The sequence below is a fragment of the Chlamydotis macqueenii genome, chromosome 1 (assembly GCF_036417535.1).
Source record: "Chlamydotis macqueenii isolate bChlMac1 chromosome 1, bChlMac1.mat, whole genome shotgun sequence".
Classification (NCBI taxonomy): domain Eukaryota; kingdom Metazoa; phylum Chordata; class Aves; order Otidiformes; family Otididae; genus Chlamydotis; species Chlamydotis macqueenii.
The window spans coordinates 40,088,574-40,113,244 of NC_141556.1; the positions used below are offsets into that span (position 1 = coordinate 40,088,574).

A 24,671-nucleotide genomic window follows, 5' to 3' on the forward strand; every position below is an offset into this window, starting at 1 on the left:
CTATGCTGCATCAGGACACCACCAGTGTGCTGTGAATATGCCTGTTGTCTGAACAGTCGCTACCTTAGTCATTCCCAAACATGGCAGGTGCTTGGTGCAGGCTGTCAGGTGGCTGCGAGTCTGAATGCCATCTTTTGAATTCCCTTCCTGCCTCTGCCACCGGAGTTCCTATGAGATGCCAAGCAAATCACATAAACTGACGCAGTCTCGTTTAGCCACTAATCGTGTCTACTAATTTTCCTAATACCCAAACTCAGGCACCTGTGACCAGACTCAAAGCTGTATAAAGTGTTCACCACTGCAATAAGCTATAATGGGAAGAGTGCTTTACGTGTATACATTAAAACTGTTAAGTATACTTGACATTGAGAGCTGTCAAGATAGGCACCCTGAATTACTCTCAGTCTCTCCACTTTGTTACATGAAAATAATAGTGTAATGTAATCTTGCAAAGATTGTGAAAAAGAGCTTCACTAATATTTGCAGGGTAGTAGGTGCCATTGCAGTGAGTGATGAATTTTGCACCTAAGCTAGACACCTATTTATCTTTTGTAGGAGAACACATCTACTTTTATTTATATTTAGTTCTGATCCTGCAGAAGATTTTATGTTCTTTCTCTTATTTAAATTAATGTAAAATAGAATTCTTAGTATAATGATCAAACAGTCAGTAGGAAAGTATATTATAATTATGCATTGTTGTTCAGTCCAACCTCGTTATAAAGTAACACAACCTGTCTGCCTTTTGAAATGAAAACAGTAAACAAACAAACAAAAGATGTGAAACAAATCTCATGTCTTAATCTTGATTCTGTTTTATTTACCTAAGCTTTGGAGCAGTATCTGAAAACTTTACAGTCTTTATTACTTAATACCTGGAATGTTAGTATAAGCTAAGAAAATAATATAATCCCCATTTTACTGACTTGGAGGTAGAACATGGTCAAGATAAGCCCATACACATTAAAGAAAGTGAAAGTGCGTGAAAGTTAGGGGCTTCAATTTCAAGCCTATAGGTGCCAGCCTTTAGACTGAACTCTGGACCAAGCTCCTTGTATCATGAATGATACCTGAGGTGTCATCCAAAACAGCTGGCCAGATAGGCAGAGTGTCACAGACCATCCCCTGCGGTAGCCCTCTGCTAACCAAGAGGGAATTGGCTGAGGCCAGGACTAAGTCTGTGATGGTGCCTCTAAGGTTCCTCCATACATTTCATGTTCGGTGGTTGCTGGGGAAAAGGCAGAAGCAGACCCAGCATTTGAAGAATGCTGGCATGCTTCAGGAATGCCTGTTGCCTCAAAGCCTCTGGGACCTGGGCAAAGGCACGGCTAATTTCTGAACTGTGTTCCAGAACCTGCTGCTTAGGGGTCACCTCAGTGTTAGCCATGCAGCCCTGGCAGTCTGGAGCTGTTATGGGCAGGCAGAGAGGCACCCAGGGAAACTTTACAGGCAAAATAAAACTATATTCAGCGTTAGGCAGGTGGCAAATGAAAGTCTGCAGCACTGCGGTTTTTGAGCTTTGGTACCCGGGCTCCTTCTCAGACAGCATTAAATGCCTTTTCTGCATTTGCCAAAAGACACGCGTTGTAATGCAGTAAGTCAAACCTCCATTTTTCTTGTATGTACCTATTCTTTTTTTCTTTCCTTCTGTTGTCCTCTTACTTATTATGGACACATTTGGCCACTGTCAAATTGAATGATTTTTTGCGTACTTGGTTGGCTGACTCTTTTTTTCCCTAATTTGCTGATACAGTCAACTGTGCCAGTAAAGCAATTATGCAAGATTGTGTATAAAGGTTTAATGATACAAAACAGTGTTCATCACAAATCTAATTGTGATTCTTACCATCGTTCCATGAACTAACGGTTTTGAGATGTTTACATTAGGATATCTGTGCTTAATATCTATTTTGTTAAAAATATATTTAGCAGATCAGGGAACATTTAGTGTACATGTCACTTTTAACTGTGGAAAGAAGCAATAAACAAAAATAGTGACTTGAAGGTGTTCAGATAATGGTTTGTATGCTTTCAGATGGTGATTATGAGAAGTCTGCTTTATTATGTCTCATTAGGTTACACTGTTATCTGCTCTACATTACAAATGATAAGTATGTATGGCTGATTGTGCGCTGAGTCTGTAATACAGTAAAAAGATAAAATAAAAAAAGATGGACATAGTAACAAAGCAGAATAATGTGTCTGAATAGTGAGAACAAAGAGAGAATGGGTTAAAACAGGATTGATAGGTACAGTGCACTGAGGTTTGGTATCTGGTTTGCACTTGGATAACTGAACTGGTTCAGGAAAAGAGGAGTAAAGCAATACTTGGTAATGCTTTCACTGAAGCTGAAAATCCTATCAACTTTTCTTGGTCTGGAATAGAGTACTTAGAAGCATTTCAAAACTGATATTTCTGCTTCATGTTTGCATTGATATTTTCTGATTTCTGCCCTGCTGCTTTCCTTGGAACCCTGACTGGGATTTAATCCTACTGCAGAAAGTATTAGCAAGTCAGATATTATTATTAGGACTGACATTTAGCAGGGTCTCGTTTGTACCAGGTCATTACGTGCCGCAGGGAAAGCCCTTCTGCCACAGCCGCCATGGCGGAAGCGCGCGCCGCTTCCATCAGACAGCGAGCGCGTGAGGAGGGAGAGTGAAAGCGCCTCTCCTTTCTGTCCCTTTCTTGACAGTTAGCAGTTCTCCTCAGCTGCATGTCATCTTTGTCCTGAGGAAGTAAAGGGCTGTGAGAACAGGGAATAGCGAATAACTTGGTGGTGCTTTCCACTACCTCCTTAATGAGGAGGGAATCAGGTCACACTTGGGTGCTGAATTATGAAGGTGAGTTCTGTTCACTTGGGTGCTCCACGTAGTCAGATCTGTGAGCTGTTTTATACCAAATACAGCAGTCTGTGGCTTGTATAAACAGCTTTAACTTACTGCTGTCTGAAAACAAGAGGCCTGAAGCAGTCATGGAGGTTTCAGGAATGTTAATTGTTTGTGTACATGAGTGAGCTTATAAATGGTTGTTTTTGCAGTCTTCCATAGCTCATCGAGGGTAATGGTGTCACTGCCACAGAAAAGAGAATTTTTTTTTTTTTTCTGCACAGTCTACTAATACTTTCAGGGCTCAATATAATGTGCCTTTAACAAACCATGAACTTCTCTCCTACTGAGGCACTGCACCCTGCCTACATTCACTGTAGGCAGAGAACCATTATACTAATCCACTCTCCCATCATATCTCTTGCAAACACATGTGTTTTCTTTGAATATTTATTTTGGTACAAATACAGGAGTGTTAAGTCTTTTATTTGACAACACAAATGAGTTGGAGATTGTGACTTCTCAACTTTGCAACCTTAATTGTGGAAGTTCTGCTTTTCAGCTACGACATGTTTTGACAAACACACAGTCACATTTGGCTTTAAGAGAATAATTCTGCCACCTCACAACAACCTTACAATAGTTCACCTCTGCAGGTAGGATATCTTTAAAATGTAGATGCTGAAATGATCAGTCTTTTGCTTTGTTTTTTAACAGGTACGGTTATATGCAAGGCCTGATGCAATCCGAAGAGGATCGGGAGACTATGCTCTAAACATTACAAGGAGACTCATTGAATTTTATGAAGATTATTTTAAAGTGCCCTATTCCCTGCCAAAATTAGGTAAGATTTCCCCTAGAACATGAAGTTCACCTAGAGATGGGAATCTAAGTCAGCTTTTTTGAAGGAAATTTAAGACTGGAGTATACTAGATTTCAAGGTAAAAAATGTTTGGATTAATTTAGAGGAATAAATAAGTAAGGAATTTTAAGTCTTTTCCTTGCAGAGGAAGGGAATCCAAATTGTCCCCTCTTCAACCTTGCACTGGAAGGAGAAAGCAGGCAGTACTTTGTTAGGCAATGGGAAGACAACTTGAGACCTTTCACTGATAAGTGGATCGGGTTTTTTTTGATACTGTTTATTTTGCTCCTTAATTTCATTAGATAGCCACTGGGAGATGTTTGTTCTGGAATATTTGTATCTTGATGCTTCAGCCTTAGATGGGGAACAGAATTGAAAATATTTGTGGAAACTGGGAACCTGTAACAGTGCAAGGCTGTATTTTATTTCATGCTGGCTTACGAGGTTTGTTAATGATGATTAATACATATGCTTAATTGTATTGTTGCTTATTGAAAGAATTACTGTGAACTTGTTTTGCTGCTCAAGTGACCTAAATGTAAAATCTGTCAATTTCTATTATTTTTTAAATAGTTTTTTCTCCTCCTCCCTTTCACCACGGTCAATTGTTCTCCTACACACTTGAATACTTTACACCATATTATTAGACCCTGCCTCCTTTGGAGCATGTTTGATCAAAATCCAGAAAAGCCTATTGCTCAGCAGCAGGAAGAGAGCTTGTATTTGATCAGAAGTGTTAGAGTTGGAACCACAGGTGATCCTTCCAGGAGCTCAGGGTCTATTTCATTAAATCCCTTGCCTGCCGAGTAGCTTTATTAGTCTTACAGCTAACAGCGTAGGAGATAGATAAAGTAATTGATGTTGCTAGATGAGGATGTTGCATGAATTTTTTATAAGAATGTTGTGGCATTTGTTTCTTATTGTCTTTAAATGATGGATTACAGGCAGTGTTCTCCTGGAGAGATATGCAGATGGGTAAAACATGGCATGTGCATGAGATTTTCTGTGTATCCTTTCATACCTGGCTTCAGGTATGCAACAATGATTTTATGAAGGAAGTTGCAGACTTATAGGTACCAAAAATTTAGAAGGAAAGAAATAATAAAAAACTTTCTGTTGAATATAAAGGATGAACATCATTACTTCACGTAGTTTTCTGAGGATGCCAGGTAGCAGCAGGCAGTAGTGACTGTATCTGGTTCAGAATATCTTTCACAATTGCTACGTATGATCTTTCAACTCAACGTGCTGTGTGCGTTGTCATTATGCTGTGGCATATCTTTTAAAAATATTTCATCAGAAATGAAGGTGTTCCAGTCTGGATCTCTTTAGGACAGAACGGGAGGAAAGGTCACAAGTATAAAATTGTATTTTTTTAATCAAATATTTGTAGAAAAAATATTGAGTTAATATAAATACTGCTTGAAAACCATAGCTATTTTGTAGTGATACTATATAAAATAGTTTTCAAAGTTTTGTATACTGTAGTACGATTAAATTTGTTTAATATAAATATAATAAGTAAATTCTCAAAACTCTGTCAGTGATGTAAATATTTTTGAAAATTTGATTTGCATAAGAACATAGGTGTGTTTGTTCCCAGTTCAGCTAAACACTAAGTGCTGAATTTTTTTTTTTAACTGGAAAATGGAGGGTTAGGTACAGTAGTCTGATGGGTGAATAGAATGGCTAAAAATGAAAACACTGTAGTCTTTCTATGATAGTGATTTTATGGTAATATTAAATAATTTTCTGAAGGAGGAGACAAAACAGCATTAGCTACAGCAGTGGAAGTTGTGTGCATCAGGAGGATGCACTGATATAGAAAATGCACCTGTGCCCTCTGAAGCCTTGGAACTATCAACTGATACACTGCTGTCACCGCTGCAAAGGATTGTGTACTTTATTAAGGCTTTAAGAAAAATCAGAATGTTTTTGGCAAGGCATCTTAGGAGTTCTTTATTTGATTTATAAATGAATTGTGAAATGTCTTCAAGTGGGAGTGAAAATTGAAGAATGTAGTTTAAAAAGCTTTTTAATGACAACGTCAATTTTGTAGAAAATGTTGTGTTTCAAACATAGATGTTTTAAAAAAAATGAAAAATTGTTTCATGTATTGTCCAGCTCTAACAAGAATGAACTTAAACAAATGTAATTATTTTGGCTGAAAACACAATTTGTGTTTTCAAAATAATTCTGTTGTTGAAATATTGGTCAGTCTACTGTGCAGGTGCTGTATCAGCTACTGAGCGAGATGTTGTTTTTGTCAATGCTGTATGCTGGGGGGTGTGTGTGGGGACAAGGGACCCGTAACCCTTGGCAAAACATTTCCATTGTCCATGTGGTCATCCATTCGAACTCTCTATATGGTAGGAGATATCCGAGGACATTTAGGCTCTTCGGGTGTGTTGCTGTATCAGAGGCATCTGTGTTCATTTGTTCATTCACTTCTTATGTCATCAAAGTTAATTTCCTAGGATCCTTGGCATTTGAAACTGGTGCTCCTCATCTGAGTTTGTAATAAATCAGCTAGTGTTCTCTGTACGAGCCACTTTCTTCTGATGCTCTTAGCTATTTGACTGTTTTTGACCAGGCTTTTTGTTTTCTCCTCCTTACATCCAGTCAGATGTCTGTAGTTGCTGTTGCCAGTTGTGGGCTCCTCTGACTTCTTGGCAGCCTCTGTTACTATTGGGAACTGCGGAGAATCTGGGAAAACCTTTTTTTCACCCAGTGACTAAGATTTCTTTTGGTCTTATATGGCCTGTACTGACTTCTGAATGCACTGCAACAGTAGATTTGTTTCTGATTTGATGTGAATTCTGGTAATGAATGTGAATTGGAGATTTTTCTCATTTGAATATCCAATTTCCACAGTTAAAAGTTCTACTTAGCTTGTAGATTTGTGCTTTCTTCCTGCATCGTACTCTGCACTGGAAGGTGCTTGTGTAGGGTTTTAAACTAGTAATTTTTGTATGAATTTCATTTCTGAAAAATAAGTAAAGTCTTAAAAAAAATAGATTTTTCCAAGACCATAATATCTTTATAAACGTTAGTTAAAATGAGGGATGGATAAAGCATTGGATTTTATTTAATTCTAAAAGATATGCAGTAGGGTTTTTAATGGGCTGTGGCTGGTGAATATAAAATATATTTCTGTGTTTGTATCACACATTTATTTTTAATCCAGTTTGCAATACACAAAAAAACCTTTCTTTGTATGTGTAGAGCTTTTTGTTATGAGGATCTTTGAGACTGGAATAGTTTCTCCATGGGGAAGGATTAAGTAAGCAAGCACTCTTTATGAGTAGACAGTTGTCACTCTTAAGTTGTGAATGATTTGGTGTGGAGGCGCTGACTGCCTTTTTCAACCAAGACTTAAGGGTCACCCAGTGAGGTTAGCAGGAGATGGGTGCAGAACGCAAAAAAGATCACTGTTACTGCAGCAGGTGGTAGATTTGTGAAACTCCTTGTCAGAAGTAATTGTAGAAGCAAAAAGATTATACAGGTCCAAAGAGAGATGTAGACTTGAAGAGATACTCCATGGGAGGAAGTCCCATGATTTGAAAATAGAAGGTAGGAAACACTCAAGAGACTGCTCTTCATACTTCCCTGGTCTTACTCTTTCCTGATCCATCTGCTTGTGGCTGCTGTTGGAGAGGAAAGTACTGAGCTAGGCAGTCTTTTTGTCTGAGCTGGCAAGGTTATCCATATGTTCATAGTCTTCCAGTTTCCCAAGTGTTTCTACTAAAGGGCCGCAGAATCTCTTTTCCAGAATGCTTCATGTACTGGAACTGGGAAACTTTATAAGGCTCCAGTTATGAAAAACTGACAAAATTCACGCGTGGTGCATAAATGAGCCACTTCTGTGAAGTTTTGAGGTTTCCAGGCCTTGATTTTCTTCCCCTTAACAGCATTGCAGGATCACAATGGGATGCATTTACTGCTTCTCTGAAAACTCATTTTACAACTGAATTTATTTTATTCTGAGTACTGTATTTAGACACCCATGTAATTAACATAACCACTATGGGTTGTGTAAAGGAACTTGGGTATCTCAAGAGTGCCTAACACACAGTGCCTAACTCAAAGGCCCTTTTGCTTGGGTCCATTCAACTTCAGACACTCAACTGGCATGTCTATATTAGCAAGCTGATCATGCTAGGTTCTTTCTTTATCAGTGGAGAGGAGATCTTCCTGAGGATGGTTTGACTCTTATGTGGGCAGGGTCTCCCTCTGGAGCTATGTAGGTAAAAGAAAATGTTTTATTTATCCCTATGTTTTATTTATTTTATTTATTTATTTAAATTTATTTATTTATTTATATATCCCCATATACTTAATGTAAGTGTCATCTGTACTATTAAACTTTCACAATGTGCATACCTGGGAAGGAGACGTTTAGTGATGGAGAGAATAGCGTTGGGAAGAACTTGGGCTTCTCAGAAAGCTTTAAATTCCCCATTGAAAGCGCCCTGAAAGGTGGAAATATGAACAGCTGAAGAATCCACTTTAGGACATGTCTGCATATTTTATAGAAAGGCTGGGTGAAAGTGAATCCCTGTGCTGTTTTGTCTTGAGGTTAGTGGATATGAATCAGTATTTAATTTATAAATATTGCAATTTGTGTGATCAGTATAGTACTAAAATATATCGTAAAAAAAATTCCAGACTTTAGGAAGTCTCTTTTTCAGTAGATTTGCTATACAGCAAACTTTAATATTACATCTGATATGTTTTTTCTTTTCTTACAGGTGTATTTAAGGTACTAATTACCTGCTTCATGTAAAGATGATAGTCTTGTTTTCATTATGCACCATAAAATGCTTTAGAGTTGTGAATGCAAAATGTCAGAAAATGATTTTCCAAGGGATTTAGTGAATGTGCTGCACAGTGGAAGACAAGATTGGACCATTAACATTTGCTCTTTGAATATTTTTGGAGAACAGGATTCAGTTTTCAAAGGTTGTCATGAAAGAATTTAAACTCTTTCTTATGATGTGAAAAATAGCTCAGCCACGTAAAGAAAAAGTTCAACAGGGAGTTGTGGTGATTTTAAAGGAAGCTCATGTACTTCTGCTCCTTTCCCTGATTGCTGACAGTGAATATTTTGGTGAGAAAGACTGCTGCTGCCTGTTGATGTGTAAGGCATTGCAGGCCCATTGCAGGCCCAGGTGTTGGGATGCAGTTATAGGATGGCCAGGTGACTTGCTGTGAGCACTAGTGATTAACTGTTCATTTTGATTTAATTGCTTTACTGTTAGCTTACTCTTTGATGTGTTCCTAACCTGTTCATTGCAACATTGCCTTCTGCCCTGCTTGATCTTCCATCATCTGCTTCAGCACCCTTTCTGCTGCTACTGCTTTCTTACTTCCTCTTTGTTTGTCCTTCCTTCTGTCTCCACTGCTTCTTCTAGGGTGAACCTCCACATTGTTACCTGCATTCTCTGCTTTAGTTCTGTTAAAAGTTTCACCATTCCTGCCCTCATACTTCGTTTTTGTCCCTAGCAAGGTGACCTGTTCCTGCCACCTGTCCAACTCTGACCTGGAATTGCTATATTACACCAAGCAAGATAGTTCATTTTTCCTCCTTCATCTATAAAACAAAAGCAGTAATTAATACTTTTTTTTGGTCTTGTGTTTACAGTAGTTGAAAATGATCATCAGTTTGATTGCCTGTTCATTAAGAGATTGCCAACCTGAAAATTTAAGAAATGCTGATCTGACCTCCAGAATGGCAAGGCTTGTAGAATTTTGTAGCGTTCTTATGACATCATAGCTGTAGTATCTCTGGACTGTACACAGTCTTTCTGAAAGATGTCCAAGGCTCTTCCACAGAGAGAATCCATCACAACCTTGTAGGAGAGGGGTAATGGAACACTAGACTTTGTTAAGTCTGAATGAGTTGTTAGTTGTATGGTCTTCTGAATGGAGACAAAAGAAGTGTAGGAAGGGAGATGCCCTGAGAGTGGAACATATGACTTCTGGAATTAGGAAGGATGGGAGAGGAGGCACTAAGGACTTAATTCATGTGCCTGAACATAATTATGTGATACTGTTTAAAGTGTTTTAGGGAATCCCAAAGACCCCTAGCCACTGCTACTGCTGGCCTCCAGATAAGATCCTATTGGGCCATGGCTGGTCCATACCTGGCAGCTTCACATGGATTTTTTAAATAACTGTGAGCATCTCAGTTGGGGCTATCACTCGTGTTTAGGCAGCAGAATTGAAATCTATTATTTTCTTTGACCAGGTACTTGAAACAAGGATAATACCTCGCACACAGAGGACTATTTGTTGATAGAGAGCATTCGTACCCAATATGAACTATGTCACTTTTACCCTGACCTTTGAAGGCTCTGTTTTGAGGTTGGTTTTTTTTTTTTCATTTTAAATTTCTAAGCTGTGAGCACTTCAAAACAGCAACTGGTCAGGGCTCTAGAGAGAAAAACTCCAGCTCCAGCTATAGGAAAATGCAATGTTTTTTTTCTCAGAACAATACTTTGAAATATGAAAAGGAACTGTGAATTACTAAACTGAAGCATACTGTGTAGGAAATCAGTCCATAGTATGATGCTAAGAAAGAAGGGGAAAAAAATCTTCACTTAAGACTTACTCTTACTGTATTGCTCTGAACTATTTTAACTGGTAAGCCAATTAATTCCAGTAATTAGTATAATACAGCTCATAATCATAGAATCATAGAATGGTTAGGATTGGAAGGGACCTTCAAAGGTAATGGACACTGTAACTGGTTTTGGAAATTTATTAAGGGGAATGTGATCTCTCTCTGTTGACTTGGCGCGACATGTCTAATACTGTTTGCAGGAGACAGGAAAAGTTACATATAGGAATAAAGCAGCTTTATATAGAATAAAGATGAATGGGCCCTGGTGGAAATAATCCTCTTCCCAGTGAAATGTTTTATTTTAATTATGTAGCGATGTCCCTCTCCTCTTAATTGTGACATGAATAGAATCCAAACCTCTCAAACAAGGAAAGTGTTCAGATAGTAGCACTATAGCCAGTAGTAGTTCAGTCAGCCCATAGTCAAAGCGACGTGACCAAATCCGGCAGCATCCGGATTTGTTTTTCTGAGCTGCTCTTCAGTAAGTCATTTGAGCAGTTAGTAGCAATGTAGAAGTAGGTGCACTGAATTTTAGCAGTGTCTACTCTAAGTTCTTTACCTCATGAGAAACATGGATGCCTTCAGAAAATGATGCATAAGTTAGGAGAAATAAATCTTCCCTGCAGAGGTACTGGTGGAGATGTATCCACTGACTACAGAGAGAGGAAACTAATCTGGCTAGTTTAAATTTAATCTCTGATTTTTAGATGGCTAAAAGATGAGGTGAATCTTTCTGTAGGATTTATAAAATTGGGTAAGATTTTTGGCAGACACAGAAACTCCACAGAAATTATGAGAATCACTAGAGGAAACTGTGTGAACTTTTACCTGGTATGAGCTGGTTAAATGCCTAAAAGTGCATGAATCCAAAATACTTTTCAGATAGCCGTGGCTAAAGTAGTTTTCATTATAGCTCTTTTCACTCTGCTTGAGCAGAGCTCTCATCCCTGATTGTCTTCTCTAGGGCTGCTAGTGATTGTCTTTATGTTAGCTTAATCATACTGTTCTTGACCAGAAATGTTCACTTAGGAATGTCAGATTTTTGAAGGGTAGTACTGATTTTTGCTGTAAAATAGTATTGTTGGAACCGGAACCCTCTTGACCATGACCAACTTTTGAATTTTTTTTTTTTTATTATTAATAGAGGCTACTAGAGATTTTTAATAACCTGTTAGATCTGACAGCTGAAAAGGTTCATCAGAGACTTTGACCAGCAGCTGAAATCTTTTCCAGCAGCAACTATAGATTGGTCTTAAAGAAGCATATGTAGGAAAAAAAGCTTGGACTTTGCCCCCACAATGAACTTCATGTTGTATAGGCATTGGGAAGTGTGTTTTTTATTATGGGATAGGGGCTATATGTCGTTAGGATATTGGGAGAGATACTTTCCGTGCATGGTATGGCACTATGAAAGTTAGCATGTGGAGATCAGAGCTGCATGGCAGAAAAACAAATATAGAAGGGCTTTAAAGAAAGAGAAATGATATCACTGAGGATATTGTGATAGATTTAGATTGCGTTCATGAAGAGGGGTGTGTGTGAATCCTTGGGCAGCTTGTAGGAAGATTGGATTGCAATAGGATATGCTAAACTACAAAATATTTCCTTTTAAAAATCATACGTGTAATGTTTAGTTTGAATGAAAGTAGGTAACGCAGTTGGTCTGTATCAATTAACTAGAGTACCGAGGAGAAAGTAATGGCCTTCTCTGTCATAATTGAGGGAGAAACCTGGTACTCTCTACAGAAGACTCAGTTTCAGGCCAGATTCAGAAACAAGTTCAAATGACTCTTAACGGGAGCTTTAAATGATTGTGAAGGACTCTTTCTTTCAGTCCTGTCTATAAACGCATATTCTGTACAAGTTTTAGCTCTGCCTAGTGTAATGGCTGCAGAAGCTTGTAGCTGCTGTGTTGACTTTCCAACCCTGAAAGGGCTAGTGTCATGACAAAGCCTGTTCAGACTCTTATTTCAGAAGCACAATTTGATTTATCTTGAAACTCACAGAGCAACACCGATATAGCCTATTTCCTTGGTCAAGGAGGCTAGAGAGGCTTAAAAGACTTTTCTCTTGCCTCTTTCCTTCACTCCAGGCACTTAGAGGCATTATGGTTTGCCTGGCTCCCTGCCTTCCTTCTCTTAGAGTAGGCATGATGTTCAAAGAGTTGTTAGCTGAGTGTTTCAGGGTGCTTGGCTATAGTTTCAGAGCTAATCTGTAACTTCAGTACACTTATTCAGAGTCTCTGAATGGCTGGAATGTCAACTTCTGTGCAGAAAGACTAAAAGATAAGACCAAGAGGAGATTTCAACATTTGCATTGTATTGTTCCTTTTCCAGGTAGCAATTGTTTTCACAGCAATTTGGAAAACACTGCCATCATTTTCATTAGGACTTCTAAGAATGCGTGATTTTAATTATTTTTCATATCATATAATTGCTAAACTTAAATGAGAATGGAAAACAGAGTGGTTTTTTACTGCAGCAGTGGAGAAGTGTTCCTGTTACATCTCCATGTTTTCAGTTTTAGAAGGATTGTGCTTCTTGGGATAGTTTGTTATGCTCTCCAGATGGTATTGCGACAGTTAGTTTTCCATTAGATGCTGATTTGAGGGGACCAGATATATTTGAGAAACAGAAGTTTCACTGGGTTAAACTGATGAGAAGCACATTGTCCACTGACTCACTTAAAATGACTTGTATTGGCTTTTGTTTATTTTCTTTTGTTTATCTTGAAATATGCATATATATTTAACAATCTTGACCTTATTCACGCTTACTTTAACACCAAGATCAGGGCAACTCCTTAATTGTCCCTACCGAGAACATTCTTCCTCACTATGTATCTTTTGTGCCAGAAAGAAAACAGAGGAGGCAAGTACACAAACACACACACAAATATCTATACAATTAATACTCTTGTTTCCTAATAAATAAAAAACTTAAGAGTTATACATTACTGGTGCAGAGAGTTACAAAAAAGTAACCATGTACTGATAATGTCCTGAATATCAGAAATAGTTGAAAGTCTATATGTAGATGTATAAAGTGAGCTTTCATGTCTTTCTTCTGTACTGTAAAATAAAACTAGATACAGACGTAAAGAAGATACATTTTCATATATCATCAAAGAGTATGAGGAGTTTCTTTCAAGAGATTATGACAGTGTCTTGGAAAAGATTATAGCACATTAAAGTAGGACTTAAATAGGCCAGTGATTTCTGTGCATACAAAAGATGTGAGGAAGTGTATAACTACAGAGCTGAATAAACCTATTGCTGCTGCCTAGATTCTGCTGGCATAGTTATAAACCTTCCACCTGTGCTAGCTAGTTTCTGTAAGCTACTGAAATTCAAAGGGATGTATGTGCTCACCTTTTATTCCTTTTGCTAAGGATATTGTAACTGAAAAGATATCCTAACACAAAGAATTATGCTACGTTTGCAGCACTATGCCTGAAGCAACTTCAGTTTTGCATTAAGGAAACCAATGATTTTCAGTGTAAAGATGAAAATATTAAGATGGCTGAACAACTTTCATTAGAACAAGTGAATTGTCACTGTAGATTCCCCCCTCCTCCACATGCTGGCAAGCCTCTTAAAATGCTATATGAACATTAAAAGAATCACTTAATAAAAATGCTATGGGGATCTCTGGCAGATACTGCTAAACTTACTTTCCCTGTTCTCCCTTGCTGTGTATAAATTCTCCTTTTCTTTCCTTCTGATTTATTTAAATGCCATCTGCTTGTGTATTTAAAATGTAGTATTTCCAGAATCAGGATCAGTTCTGCAAAGGCTGCGTTTCCCTTCGCTCTCTCTGATTCTTATCAGTAACACTTCTAACAAAGCTGTCCTCATGAAGATATATATTTGTCATAGTGATAGCACACTTCAGAAAGTGTATTAAGCTAAACCAACTCCCACTGTTCCACTCAAAAATATGTTCCTTGTCATATGCTACTCCTTACTGAAATTAAACTCAAGCAGTATTTTAGTCTAGAGAAATCAAGTCCCTTTTTCTCTTGGCATGTTCAACTTTGGCATGGCTGAGTGTGGTTCTGCTGTTGTACGTTATGGGGCAGTTGAATACCAGAGTGGGTGCAGGGGGGAGGCAAGAGGAAAGATTCACAAAGATGCGCAAAAGAACTTACAAGGGTCTCCAGAATACATTTTTGATAAGTTTCTGCAGGTATTGCTGTCTTGCTGGGTGGCTTAGGTAAATCTTTGGGAACCGTTTCAGAATAGCGCCCGAGTCTGTGGCTTTGTACCTGGTCCCTCAGCTCTGCAATGACACGGGACTTGTCAATGAAGTCGATCACAGCAAGAGAGCTCCTATACGTATTTTATTTAGCAGAAAGTTTGGTCTATCACCAACACTATGGCATTAGCTACAGATAAATTTCCTCTGAGAGTAATGATGTAAAAGCACAGGTATCTTGACAGAACTTTAATTACACATGGCTGTGTTTATGATGCAACTCCTAAAGCAATAACAAAAGTCAGTGGTTGAATTCCTCATATGAAATTATGTGAGATATTTCCATAGTTGTTATAGTACCTTAGCATTTTATGATCACTACTGGTGTTTATTCATAATACATTTTGCAAATGGAGAAGCACCATGGTTCTGTTGTCCTATTTAGAGGGACAGCTGAAAGCCAAAGAGAGCTAAGAGATGAAGGCGGACAGATGTTTTGCTGATCAGACCTGTATAAAATGTTCACTTGTCAGATAAAATTTGAGTGTGTATTGAGACAGAAGACAGTTGGAACTTGCATCCTTTCATAATTAAGTATTGATGATTCAGTTTCATGTGAGGGACATACAAGTGGCTCCAATATTTCCTGCTTTAAAGCTAGTCTGAGAGTTGTTCTTCTTAGAGTGCTAATTCTCAGGTGTGGAAATATATAAAGCTTCGTGAGACTGTCAGCTGTAACTTAAAAACATAGAAAAATGCATTATATGTCTTTTCAGCGCTAACGTAAAATGATTTCCTAGGCATCTTTTCTCCATAGTCTTGAAATGTTTTAAATTTTTATTCTGTCTCGAGGTGATCACAGACAACTGAATTTTATGAAGAAGCATGGCTGTTACTCAGTAACAGACAGATACATTAGAAACACACTTTTATGCTGCATGCCATCTCTCCAGGTATTTCTGTAGAAACCATACAACAGTTTCCAAGTGATTAAAAGGATCTGAATTGTACAAGCTCTGAGTGATAACAGGCTGATATAATGTAGCTCTTAATAAAACCTTCCAAAGATAAAAATGTTGTCAGATGACACTGAAGGCTATTCAGGCTTCGCTGTAAGTCATTCCGAGTAACAATGAACAGACAGCTTTCTCTAATGCTTGTATTGCATTTGGGGACAGGTGGATGAAAGTCCAGCCCCAGAAGAATTCACTCTGTTTTATCTTTACTAGTCTATTTCTTTACAAAAAAAAAAAAAAAAAGGGCAAAAAAAGAAAACTCACTCTTGGCAATCAAAATACCATTACTGTGCGGTAACCTTGATATTTGTGGATATGGCGTATAAAATGGTCAAATCCAAGTACTCAGCTGAAGGGTAATTTAATGTTGCAGTAGTGAAGTGGAAAAATAAAACAGTACAAGTGAATATAATGCAGTTTTAAATAATAAAAGCAAATCTTCCTAGGAGTAGTTCTAGCCTCTCAAAACCTTAGATATATTTGTCTGTGAATGCTCCTTTAACATTAATCTATCTTTCCAACTATACGTACATAGACATAGATAGATACAAGCATATATATGTGTTATCCTGGCTATGTTTTATCTGCACATGACAGTAATCCTATTAATTAAGGTTATACAAATACTTAACTAGTTCTGGTCAGCAGGTGCCACAGACTTTTATGGAGGCTCTCCCAGGCCATAGTTCCCACCTTTCTGCTGTCATGTGTGATGAGGCCAAGTCTGAGCATGGAACCAAGCACAGGATAAAGAGTCTGGGAACACAGAGGTTCACTTCCAAGCATGAGGTGCGTTTGAGTCTGTGGATAATTAGAGGACTGAGGCAGTGCACTTGCTTTCAGACCCTTATCTGAAGGTCCTATTGGGAAAATGGTTCCTGTTGACTGGTTGTAGCATAGACTTCCCTTATTTCGCAAGTCTCCCGACTTTTTTCTAGCTGCCCACTCCACTCACAGATCGTAATTGCAGTATTCTCTCATCAGACCCAAGAAAAATAAGGCAAGCAGACTCTGTCCTACATGCAGTTTCGTAAGACGTGAACTTCACTGGTGTGAAGTCATCTTCTTCCCTTTGATTTTTGGGCAGCTGTTTTTAACCACCTCTTTCCAGAGATGTATTTTTCAGGCTGGTCTCACAGTTTAGCTGCACTGCTGAGAAGCAGTGAACTGTAATGTGGAGATGGGGACTGGTGGCTGGGCTGTGGGTGAAATCCAGAACTTAAGACTTAACGCTGCTGCCAGTATTCATGAAACTATAACCCCAGGAAGATTGTAGTCACAGATGGTACAGCAAGGTAAAGTTAAGGATGATTCCAAAGTAATTCTTAAGATTCCTATGTAAAGATTCTAATGTGTGTTGTATCTGTGTTATCAAAATCAGGGACCTCAGCATCAGAAAGCCCTGGTTACTGCCTATTACCAAAATAAAGGTCGGGGAGTCAACTCAATTCACCTAAAGAGAAAGAACTGTCTCATACTCTACCACCAGCAGCTTGTTTCAATTATTCAAGTAGCCTATAAGTAAAAGTTGACAGACACAGAAGCTGTAAAATTGTTTCACTTCAATAATCATATTTAGGAAGAGGGCTCCTACAGAGAGATAATAGCACTAGAGATAATATAAATGTCTCTCTCGGTATCAAAACTTTTGACTTGACAAGCAAGCTATTTTATATTTTGGAAGGTAATTCCATGTAGAACCAGTCTTGTGACAGCATATTCTTTGATCTGTAAGACTGGTGAGCTTCACTGAAACTCATTTTAACACTTCTAGGTAGGAATTTGCCTTCACTGCACATCCAGGATCAAGGCTTTTTGACCTGGGGATTATAAGCCAGTCCAAGTGGTGTACTGTTGCTCTTTCTTTGTGTAAAGATGGAAAATTCCTGATAATGTTGGTATTGGTTCATAGTATTAAAATAAAGAACCACTCATGTAGGTATATTTAAAAGCTTTTTTTTTTTTTTTTGTATGTCTTTATCCATCTATCATCACTTACGCAAGATAATGCTTTTTTTGTCTTCAAGTTGCTAAAACCTCATCTCGGAGGTTTATAGAACCGGATTTATATAAACACCCATATGTGGGTGGGTCTCTTCCGTGAGATGTCTTTTCTCTGCCCTAATACTCTGGCATCGTGTTCTTCCTTAAACAAAGCATCCTAGTAAAAGGTATGTGCCATGGAAAGGCAATGAGTTTTGATTTGTTCTTGGTCTTCTCTCAGTATGCAAGTTTCTAATTGTTTTATCAGGAGCTTCGTATCTCCTGCTCTGATGGAGACATTACATTGTGCATTCATCTTGGATGCATTTCCTTCTTGTCTCATGGCTGTCATTTTTCTAGAGGTGTGTGTGCAGTACCCCAATAAAGGAAGTGCATCCTCTTCATCCTCTCACATCTCTTACAGGGGATGCATTCTCAAATGAATAGAGTATGCTGCATTTATTTCTGTGTGAATTGGTTGTATTTTTGGTATCTTCTATATTGCAAAGTCTCACCTGTAAAGATTCTTTTATTTCCTTAGCAGAGGTAGTGAAAATCAAGTGGCAGATGCATGCACTGGGCTTTATAATAAAGAAATATTAGCATCTCAGTTTACATTTTTCTTTGTGCCAATCACTAAGTTTTACTTCAAAACCTAATCTGGATATTTTCTCCTCTTTACTTTCCTGGGGAAGATTGACTATATAGACTGGTTACTGAGTGTTATAATTATAGGGCGAGTGGCCTCTGTTATACTTTTCTGGTCTTTCTGGCTGTGCCACTTCAGGATGGTTACCAGCTCTGAGTCAAGCTGTTTTCTCATTTTTATGTGATACTTTTCTATAGTATACCGTGGTTTTCAGACTCAGTTAACAGGAAGCTGAATCCTGTACCTGATTGTTTAAAACTATCGTCTGAGTTATACTTGAGATTTGAAATGTATATGTACTCAAAATACAGTAAAGTTTTGGTGGGTTTTAGCAGCATACTAAGATATGTATTCTTTAAAAATGATTTTTCTTTAGCAGTTAAAATGGAGAGGAAAAAGGTTTGTTTTTTTTTTTCTTCCTTTCTTCATCTCACCTAAGTCCCACCTTATGACATTTGGGATTATGGATTTACTTAGATCTTACCTGGAGTGTTTGGTTTGACAGGTAGACTGAACAATTGACTCTGGGTAATACTAGCTTTGCTATGTTACTTTGTTAAGTTCTGCATCCCTGCCAACATGATTGTGAAGGAAGTATAGCTGTAGAACTCAACGGCATATAAATAACCTTTTGTTTACCTTGTCTGCTCTCAATGTTATTTTTACGTCCACTGGAGCTGTTCTAACATTGAACCCAGCTATCCATCTTTAAACCTGAATGTGCAGCTCTTTTCTATTACAGCAATCTTTGCTCGACGTCTTCCCTTCATGTTTTTATGCATTGTGATGAGCAGGGAGATTAGGAATCCCAGTGCTATTAGACTAGAAATTCAGCACATGGCTGGAGAGCTGCCAGGAGCTGGGATGAGTTGCAGATTTGAGAATCAATATGAACTGCCTGACTTGACTTGTGGAATACCAGCTGGTTGTCCTTGGTCCTCAGTATGCTTGCTTGATTTATGTTTTAAATGGGATTGCACCAAAAGATACAATTTAAAAAGGTGATTTCTGACATGAAGATAATGTTTTGTCTGTATGATCTTAAAAAGGTGATGTCCCATTTAAGCCTTGGAATGATCATAAATCTGATTTAGAATGTTTTCAGTTAAGAGATTTATTTCAATTGGATCAGACTTTATTAACTTCCTTTATGTTTCTTTTAAATCTTGATGTAATTAAGAAAAGTTAATTTCTTACTATACTGTTTTATTCGCTATCCAAAGTGAAAATGTACAATTTTAGAGGATGAGATTGGGGACCATTCATACATATTCTGCGTTTATGTAGACACAGAGCTTCTTAAGCCAGAGTTTTGAACAACTGTATTGCTGAATGTACAATTAAGGTATAGCGTTTGATCAGTACACATAGATTTGTGCTTAAATTTCCCATTATTGTGCACTAAAACTGAGCAAAACCATAACATATTGAGATCAGAGTATTTTAGATTTTTTTTTACACTCATCACCATTGATTAATGTACCATGGCTACTAATAGCACATTTGAGTATTGTGGGTTGCCTCAACTAGGCCATAATCCCGTCAGCTATCATAAATCAAACATGGCTAGGCACAATCAGAATTTGCACAGAGGCTGTCCTGTTGGTAAAATGATCTTTTAATTCAGTTGGCGATGTTCTGCTTCCGAGCAACTGAATTCTTCTTTTGCAGTAAAATTAAATACGAACCAGAGAAATTCTTCACCACGTCATGCCTTAAAATAGTTGTACCTTTGGAGAGGTGTAAATATGGATGCTTATGTTTTATCAAATTCCAGCATAGTGTAAATTGTGTTTATATATACATGAATCTTCAACATCTAAAACCCCACTAATCCAAAATTGCTTCAAAATAATAAGTGAAGCGATTAAGTCAGCATTTAAGTGCTATAAAATCTGTCATCACTCACTGTCACCCAGCCTAAATTGTGTACTTCACTTGTAATAGAATCTGTACTCTTGTTTTTTCTTCAATTAAATTGTATTGTTGGATGCACAAAATGTATTCTATATATTGTCTATTGAATATATATATATAGTACAGATTATGAAATGAAAGTCTTATGTTGTACTAAAAATGTCAGAATAAATTACATCCCACATATATTTTCATATGGTGATGGGTAAGGCTGGAAGAATATTTTTGTGACCAGAAATATTTGACATTATCAAGCATGATGACTATGAGGTTGTAGGTTTTGTAAGTTTTTACAGCTCGCAAATGTGTTTTATAAAAAGATTAACTATGTTGTTAAAGTTATTTTTTGGAATGGGCAACATTAGAGTGTAGACTGATATGTAAATATGTTAAAAGCATCCCTGCTGAATAACCATTCGAAATATATTCTTATATTTTACAGTTAAAAATAATACTGTTAATTTTTGTTTCTCAAATAGCAGTAGATATTTTTGGAAGAAAGGCAGTTTTAAAATGTACCTGATTCTTTTTTAGGCCTGTTAACTGGCATACCCTGAATGGGCATAGAAAACGGCTACTTTTCTCAGTAAGAACATAGCAGAAGAGAAAGAGTTGTGCAGCCCTATACATTCAAATGAATGGTTTGCCAATGGAGATTTCAATTCGGGAGCTATTTCAAGAAGTCGTGTGTTTGAATTTAAGTACATGATTATTTTTACTGACTCAAACCTAACATGTTTAAGAGTCTCATTGCCCTGAACTTTTAAATACATAGCTGGGAGATGCCAACAGGTGATTTCCATCTGCAGTAGTATTAAATGTACAGAATGTTTGGTGGCTAACAGATGTCAATATCAACATGCTTACAGAAGAAACGTTAAGAATTCATTTAATAATATATAAATGAAGAAGTTGTCGAAATAGATGCAACACATTTATTTACTTAGAAGAGATTTTGTTTTTGAACACATGAATATATGTACCTTTTTTGGCTTTGACTGTGCTGAGATTTATAATTCACAAGAATGGAAAAAACATAGGTGATAAGTAATGGTTTGCAATTGGCTACAGTAAGTTTTCGTTGTTAAAATGTGGCCAGTACATATGATAGGTGCTCAAATAGTTTTTTTCCTGGTATCTCTGATTGCAGAAGAAACCAAATTTCCTTCAATAGTCTTTAGGAAAGAAGAATTTTGTAGAATATTGCAGTTAGTGGAAGGTGCTCCAGACAGAGTTTACTTTTACCAGTTTACTTTTACCTGTGTTCAATGGAATTTTTGATATTAATTTTCAGTCTTAGATTTTAAGTTCTAAATAATCCTTTCCTCTCAAATTTTTATCTGACTCCTGGTTTGTGTGTTGTCACATACATTACAAGGAAAATGTAAATTATATTGAAGTGCCATGTGCAGTTCCTAAAAAGGTTATCTGCTAATTGATAGTTAGAGATCCATGAGTAGTAATGTTCTTGTTGGTGCATAGTACAACTGCTGAAGGTCACCTTCTCAGCTATCACCTGCCTGAGGAGTCTCTGGCTCTTTTGGACAGCACTTCAACGTAGCAGGGCTCTGCACAACACTTTGTCCACCAGGATTTCCCCCCGCTGGAAACAGAAGTATTAGTAGCAAGAGTCTCTTTTTGAGTTTGCAAGTCCAGGAAATCTTCCCTGTTGAGTCCTCTCAGACTTTATTTTGAGGTATGATTGTACCATATATCGGCTTCAGGAGAATCTGGCTTATGAAGCTGTTCTGCCCATTACTGCTTGTTCCTGCTTCCCCCACCAATGGGCCAACAGTTTACTGAATCCTGCTATAAATCAGCTTGTAGAAAAGACACAAGTTAAAGTAAGCTGGCAGGAAAGATACTCCTGGATGTTTGGATTTTTATTTATTTATTTTTTAAGATACATGTAAATGTTTACTTTTTTTAAAGATACATGAAGAAAAAAATACTTTTCAGCAATTGATAAACCTCTCCCAATATGTTGCGTATTAAAATAAGGCAATATTTCATGCGGGAGTGTCTGAAATAACTTTTTCAAAAGGCAAAAGCAATGGAACTGAAGTCAGCATTTCTCTAAACTAGATTTATAAACATTGTGTGGTTCTTTGTCAGCCTCTTTTCTAAGAGTCAGATTTTTCCTTTGATTTTTTTTTTTCTTTTTGCATTCTGTCAACAAACGGATATTTTGTTAGCTTTCAAACGTTCTTCTGTGCACACTTGCCATTTCTGTGCAAAAGCATAAGTAGTTGAAAATTCTGTTTCCCTTTGCAAATAAGCCCGAAATGAGTCATTACTTTTCAGGGTGTCTGAATGTTAAGGTAGCTGGAGAAGTAAAAGGACAGATTGTTATTGTTGCTAGAAAGTTGTTAATCAGCTGAGAAATGTTCTTCCTCTATTTTTTTCCCTCTCTTTCTGTGAGATCTGTCTTCAGGCTAATGTTGACAAGATAGCAGTGAAAAAGGTTGTTGAGAAGGATATGGCTGTAGTCCCTTGAAGAACTAGTATAGTCCCCCATACACTGACATCAAAAGATAGTATTTGCCAAGTAAATTATGTAAAAAGAAAGAGAAGCATTTGCCATTGACTTTTTACTGGCTGAGAAAGCAAATTGTCTTTTCTATGGTGTTGTGGAAAATTTATGTTATTTTGTTAAACGATTTCTAGGGTAGAATAAAAGCATCTAGAGGAAATAATCGCAGAGAAAACCCCAAGGGATAATCTTCAGGTACAGCAAGATAATTAGAGCTTTAGCTATTCAGGCTGTTTGAAGTGTGATTCCATGCCCAGTGGAGTCAATGGGAAAAACCTGAAATGGTGTCCACAGACATCGATTCAAAGCTTTGAGCTGGCAGAAGCAGCAAGCCAATTTCTTGCAACTGTTCTGTGTGGAAAAAGCTGCACTCTGCTTCCATCAAGCAATTTTTATAAATTTAAGATTTTTTCCACAAGCTCGAAGCCGTCTCTTAATGCTGGGCTTAGGACCAAAGAATGTTGTCTGACCTTTACTGCTTTCTTCTATGGCTAGAAACACTATTGCAGGGAAACATTACACAAACCCCTAGAAAGAAGCTGTCTCTTTGTAGATAATTGCTGATTGTTTCTTCCATGTTAGACCAGGGAACAAGATTCTCAAGACAGCAGAGTCTCTGTGCAATAGCTAAATAGATGTCCTTCTGTGAGAGTAGATCCACCCTCTGGTAGGAGACTCTGGTAGATGGGACTCCTAAACTGGTCATGTTGTTCGTGTGAAGTAGGTCTACTGTGCCTTTGTGTTTTAAATGGGCTGTTGGGCATTGCAGAAATGAGGTTCCTGGTAGGCTACTGAGAGAGAGACTAATACTGTGCTTCTACATATTGTTAAAGGCGGAATTGTGGAATGTGGGTAGACCATGTGGCACAGGACAAAAAGCCTCTTCAGACTTTGCTGAATCCCAGTTCTTGCAAATCTGACTTGAGGTTTAAGTTTGTAGATGCTAGCTGTGAATTTGAATTCCCTCTGGGCTGGAGAAGCAACTTGAGGAGTTCTGCACGGACTATGGAGTACGTACATAGAAATCTGTCTGTGAGACAAACCTTTTGCTGATTGGGTGCCTCTGTCAAGTTGTTGTGTGCTGAACAGGCAACAGTCTTCTCATTGCTTCAAGGGAAGGGAGCTGAATTTTGCACCTGAGTTTCTTTAGGAGCCTGTCAGCAAGGCTTCCCTTGGTAGATCAACATCACTGCATTTTCTTTCACTGCAGCACCCGCCTGTTTTGGCTGCAGATCGATCTGAGGAAATAAGGACAAGAATGACATTACTTTACAACAGTGTGATCTCTAGGTAAGCTTTTGTGTCCCTTGAACTGTGGGAGACAAAGCCAATGTCATGCATACATTGCTGCTGCTGTTGCTAAATTATACCACTCGGTAGTGAATCAGCATTTCTAGAAGTAGATTCTTCGGTCAAAGGTTGTGTTATCTGGGGAAATGCTGAGCGAGCAAGTGCTTCCTCCCATCTGTCACTTCACTGTGAACACCAAGGAGCATGTTCCTTTCAGTGCGATGTCCTTTTGGAAGACATCAAAGAAAGGAATCGAAAAAGACAGAAGTAGAGTTTACTTCTGCTATTAATATCTCACCTCTGCAGTGCTTGTATAAACATCCCAAACCCTCTTTTCAGGAGGCAGGACAGTATTTATTCCCCTTATTAATTGTAGGAAATATCAAATGATGGAAACATTTTTTTAGTAATGTTTCTGTCTGCTTTCCATGTGTGCTTCCACAGCATACATGTGGCTTATTTATGCTGGTTGATTTATGGATCAGACTCTTGAGAATCAAAGCTGTTACTGCTTGTACTGTGTGTTAAAGGAAACATATTGGACTGTCCTTTTGGTGTCAGGGTTCTGAAAGGGCTAAGGATGTCTTTAGTTAACTCTTCCTGGCACACGTGTGATCTTGACATTCTTCAAATAAGTGACCGAGAAGCAAGCACAAGTGAACAGGAATAGCTATGTATCTCCACATACCACTGTTTTTTTTTCTTTCAAAAGATTGAAATTTCTTCTAAAATGCTATTGAGCCAGCAGCCCCAGAAAGATAACTTGTACAC

The 24,671-nt window shown here is 37.8% G+C and overlaps 1 protein-coding gene across 1 annotated transcript in view; it reads left to right on the plus strand.

Moving 5' to 3' along the window:
- Positions 1-24,671, plus strand: part of TRHDE (thyrotropin releasing hormone degrading enzyme) — a 212,520-nt gene that overhangs the window by 34,229 nt on the left and 153,620 nt on the right. The window contains exon 3 of the mRNA XM_086740041.1: positions 3,547-3,673. Coding sequence (XP_086596167.1) covers positions 3,547-3,673 — 127 coding nt within the window. The remainder of the gene's footprint in view (positions 1-3,546; positions 3,674-24,671) is intronic.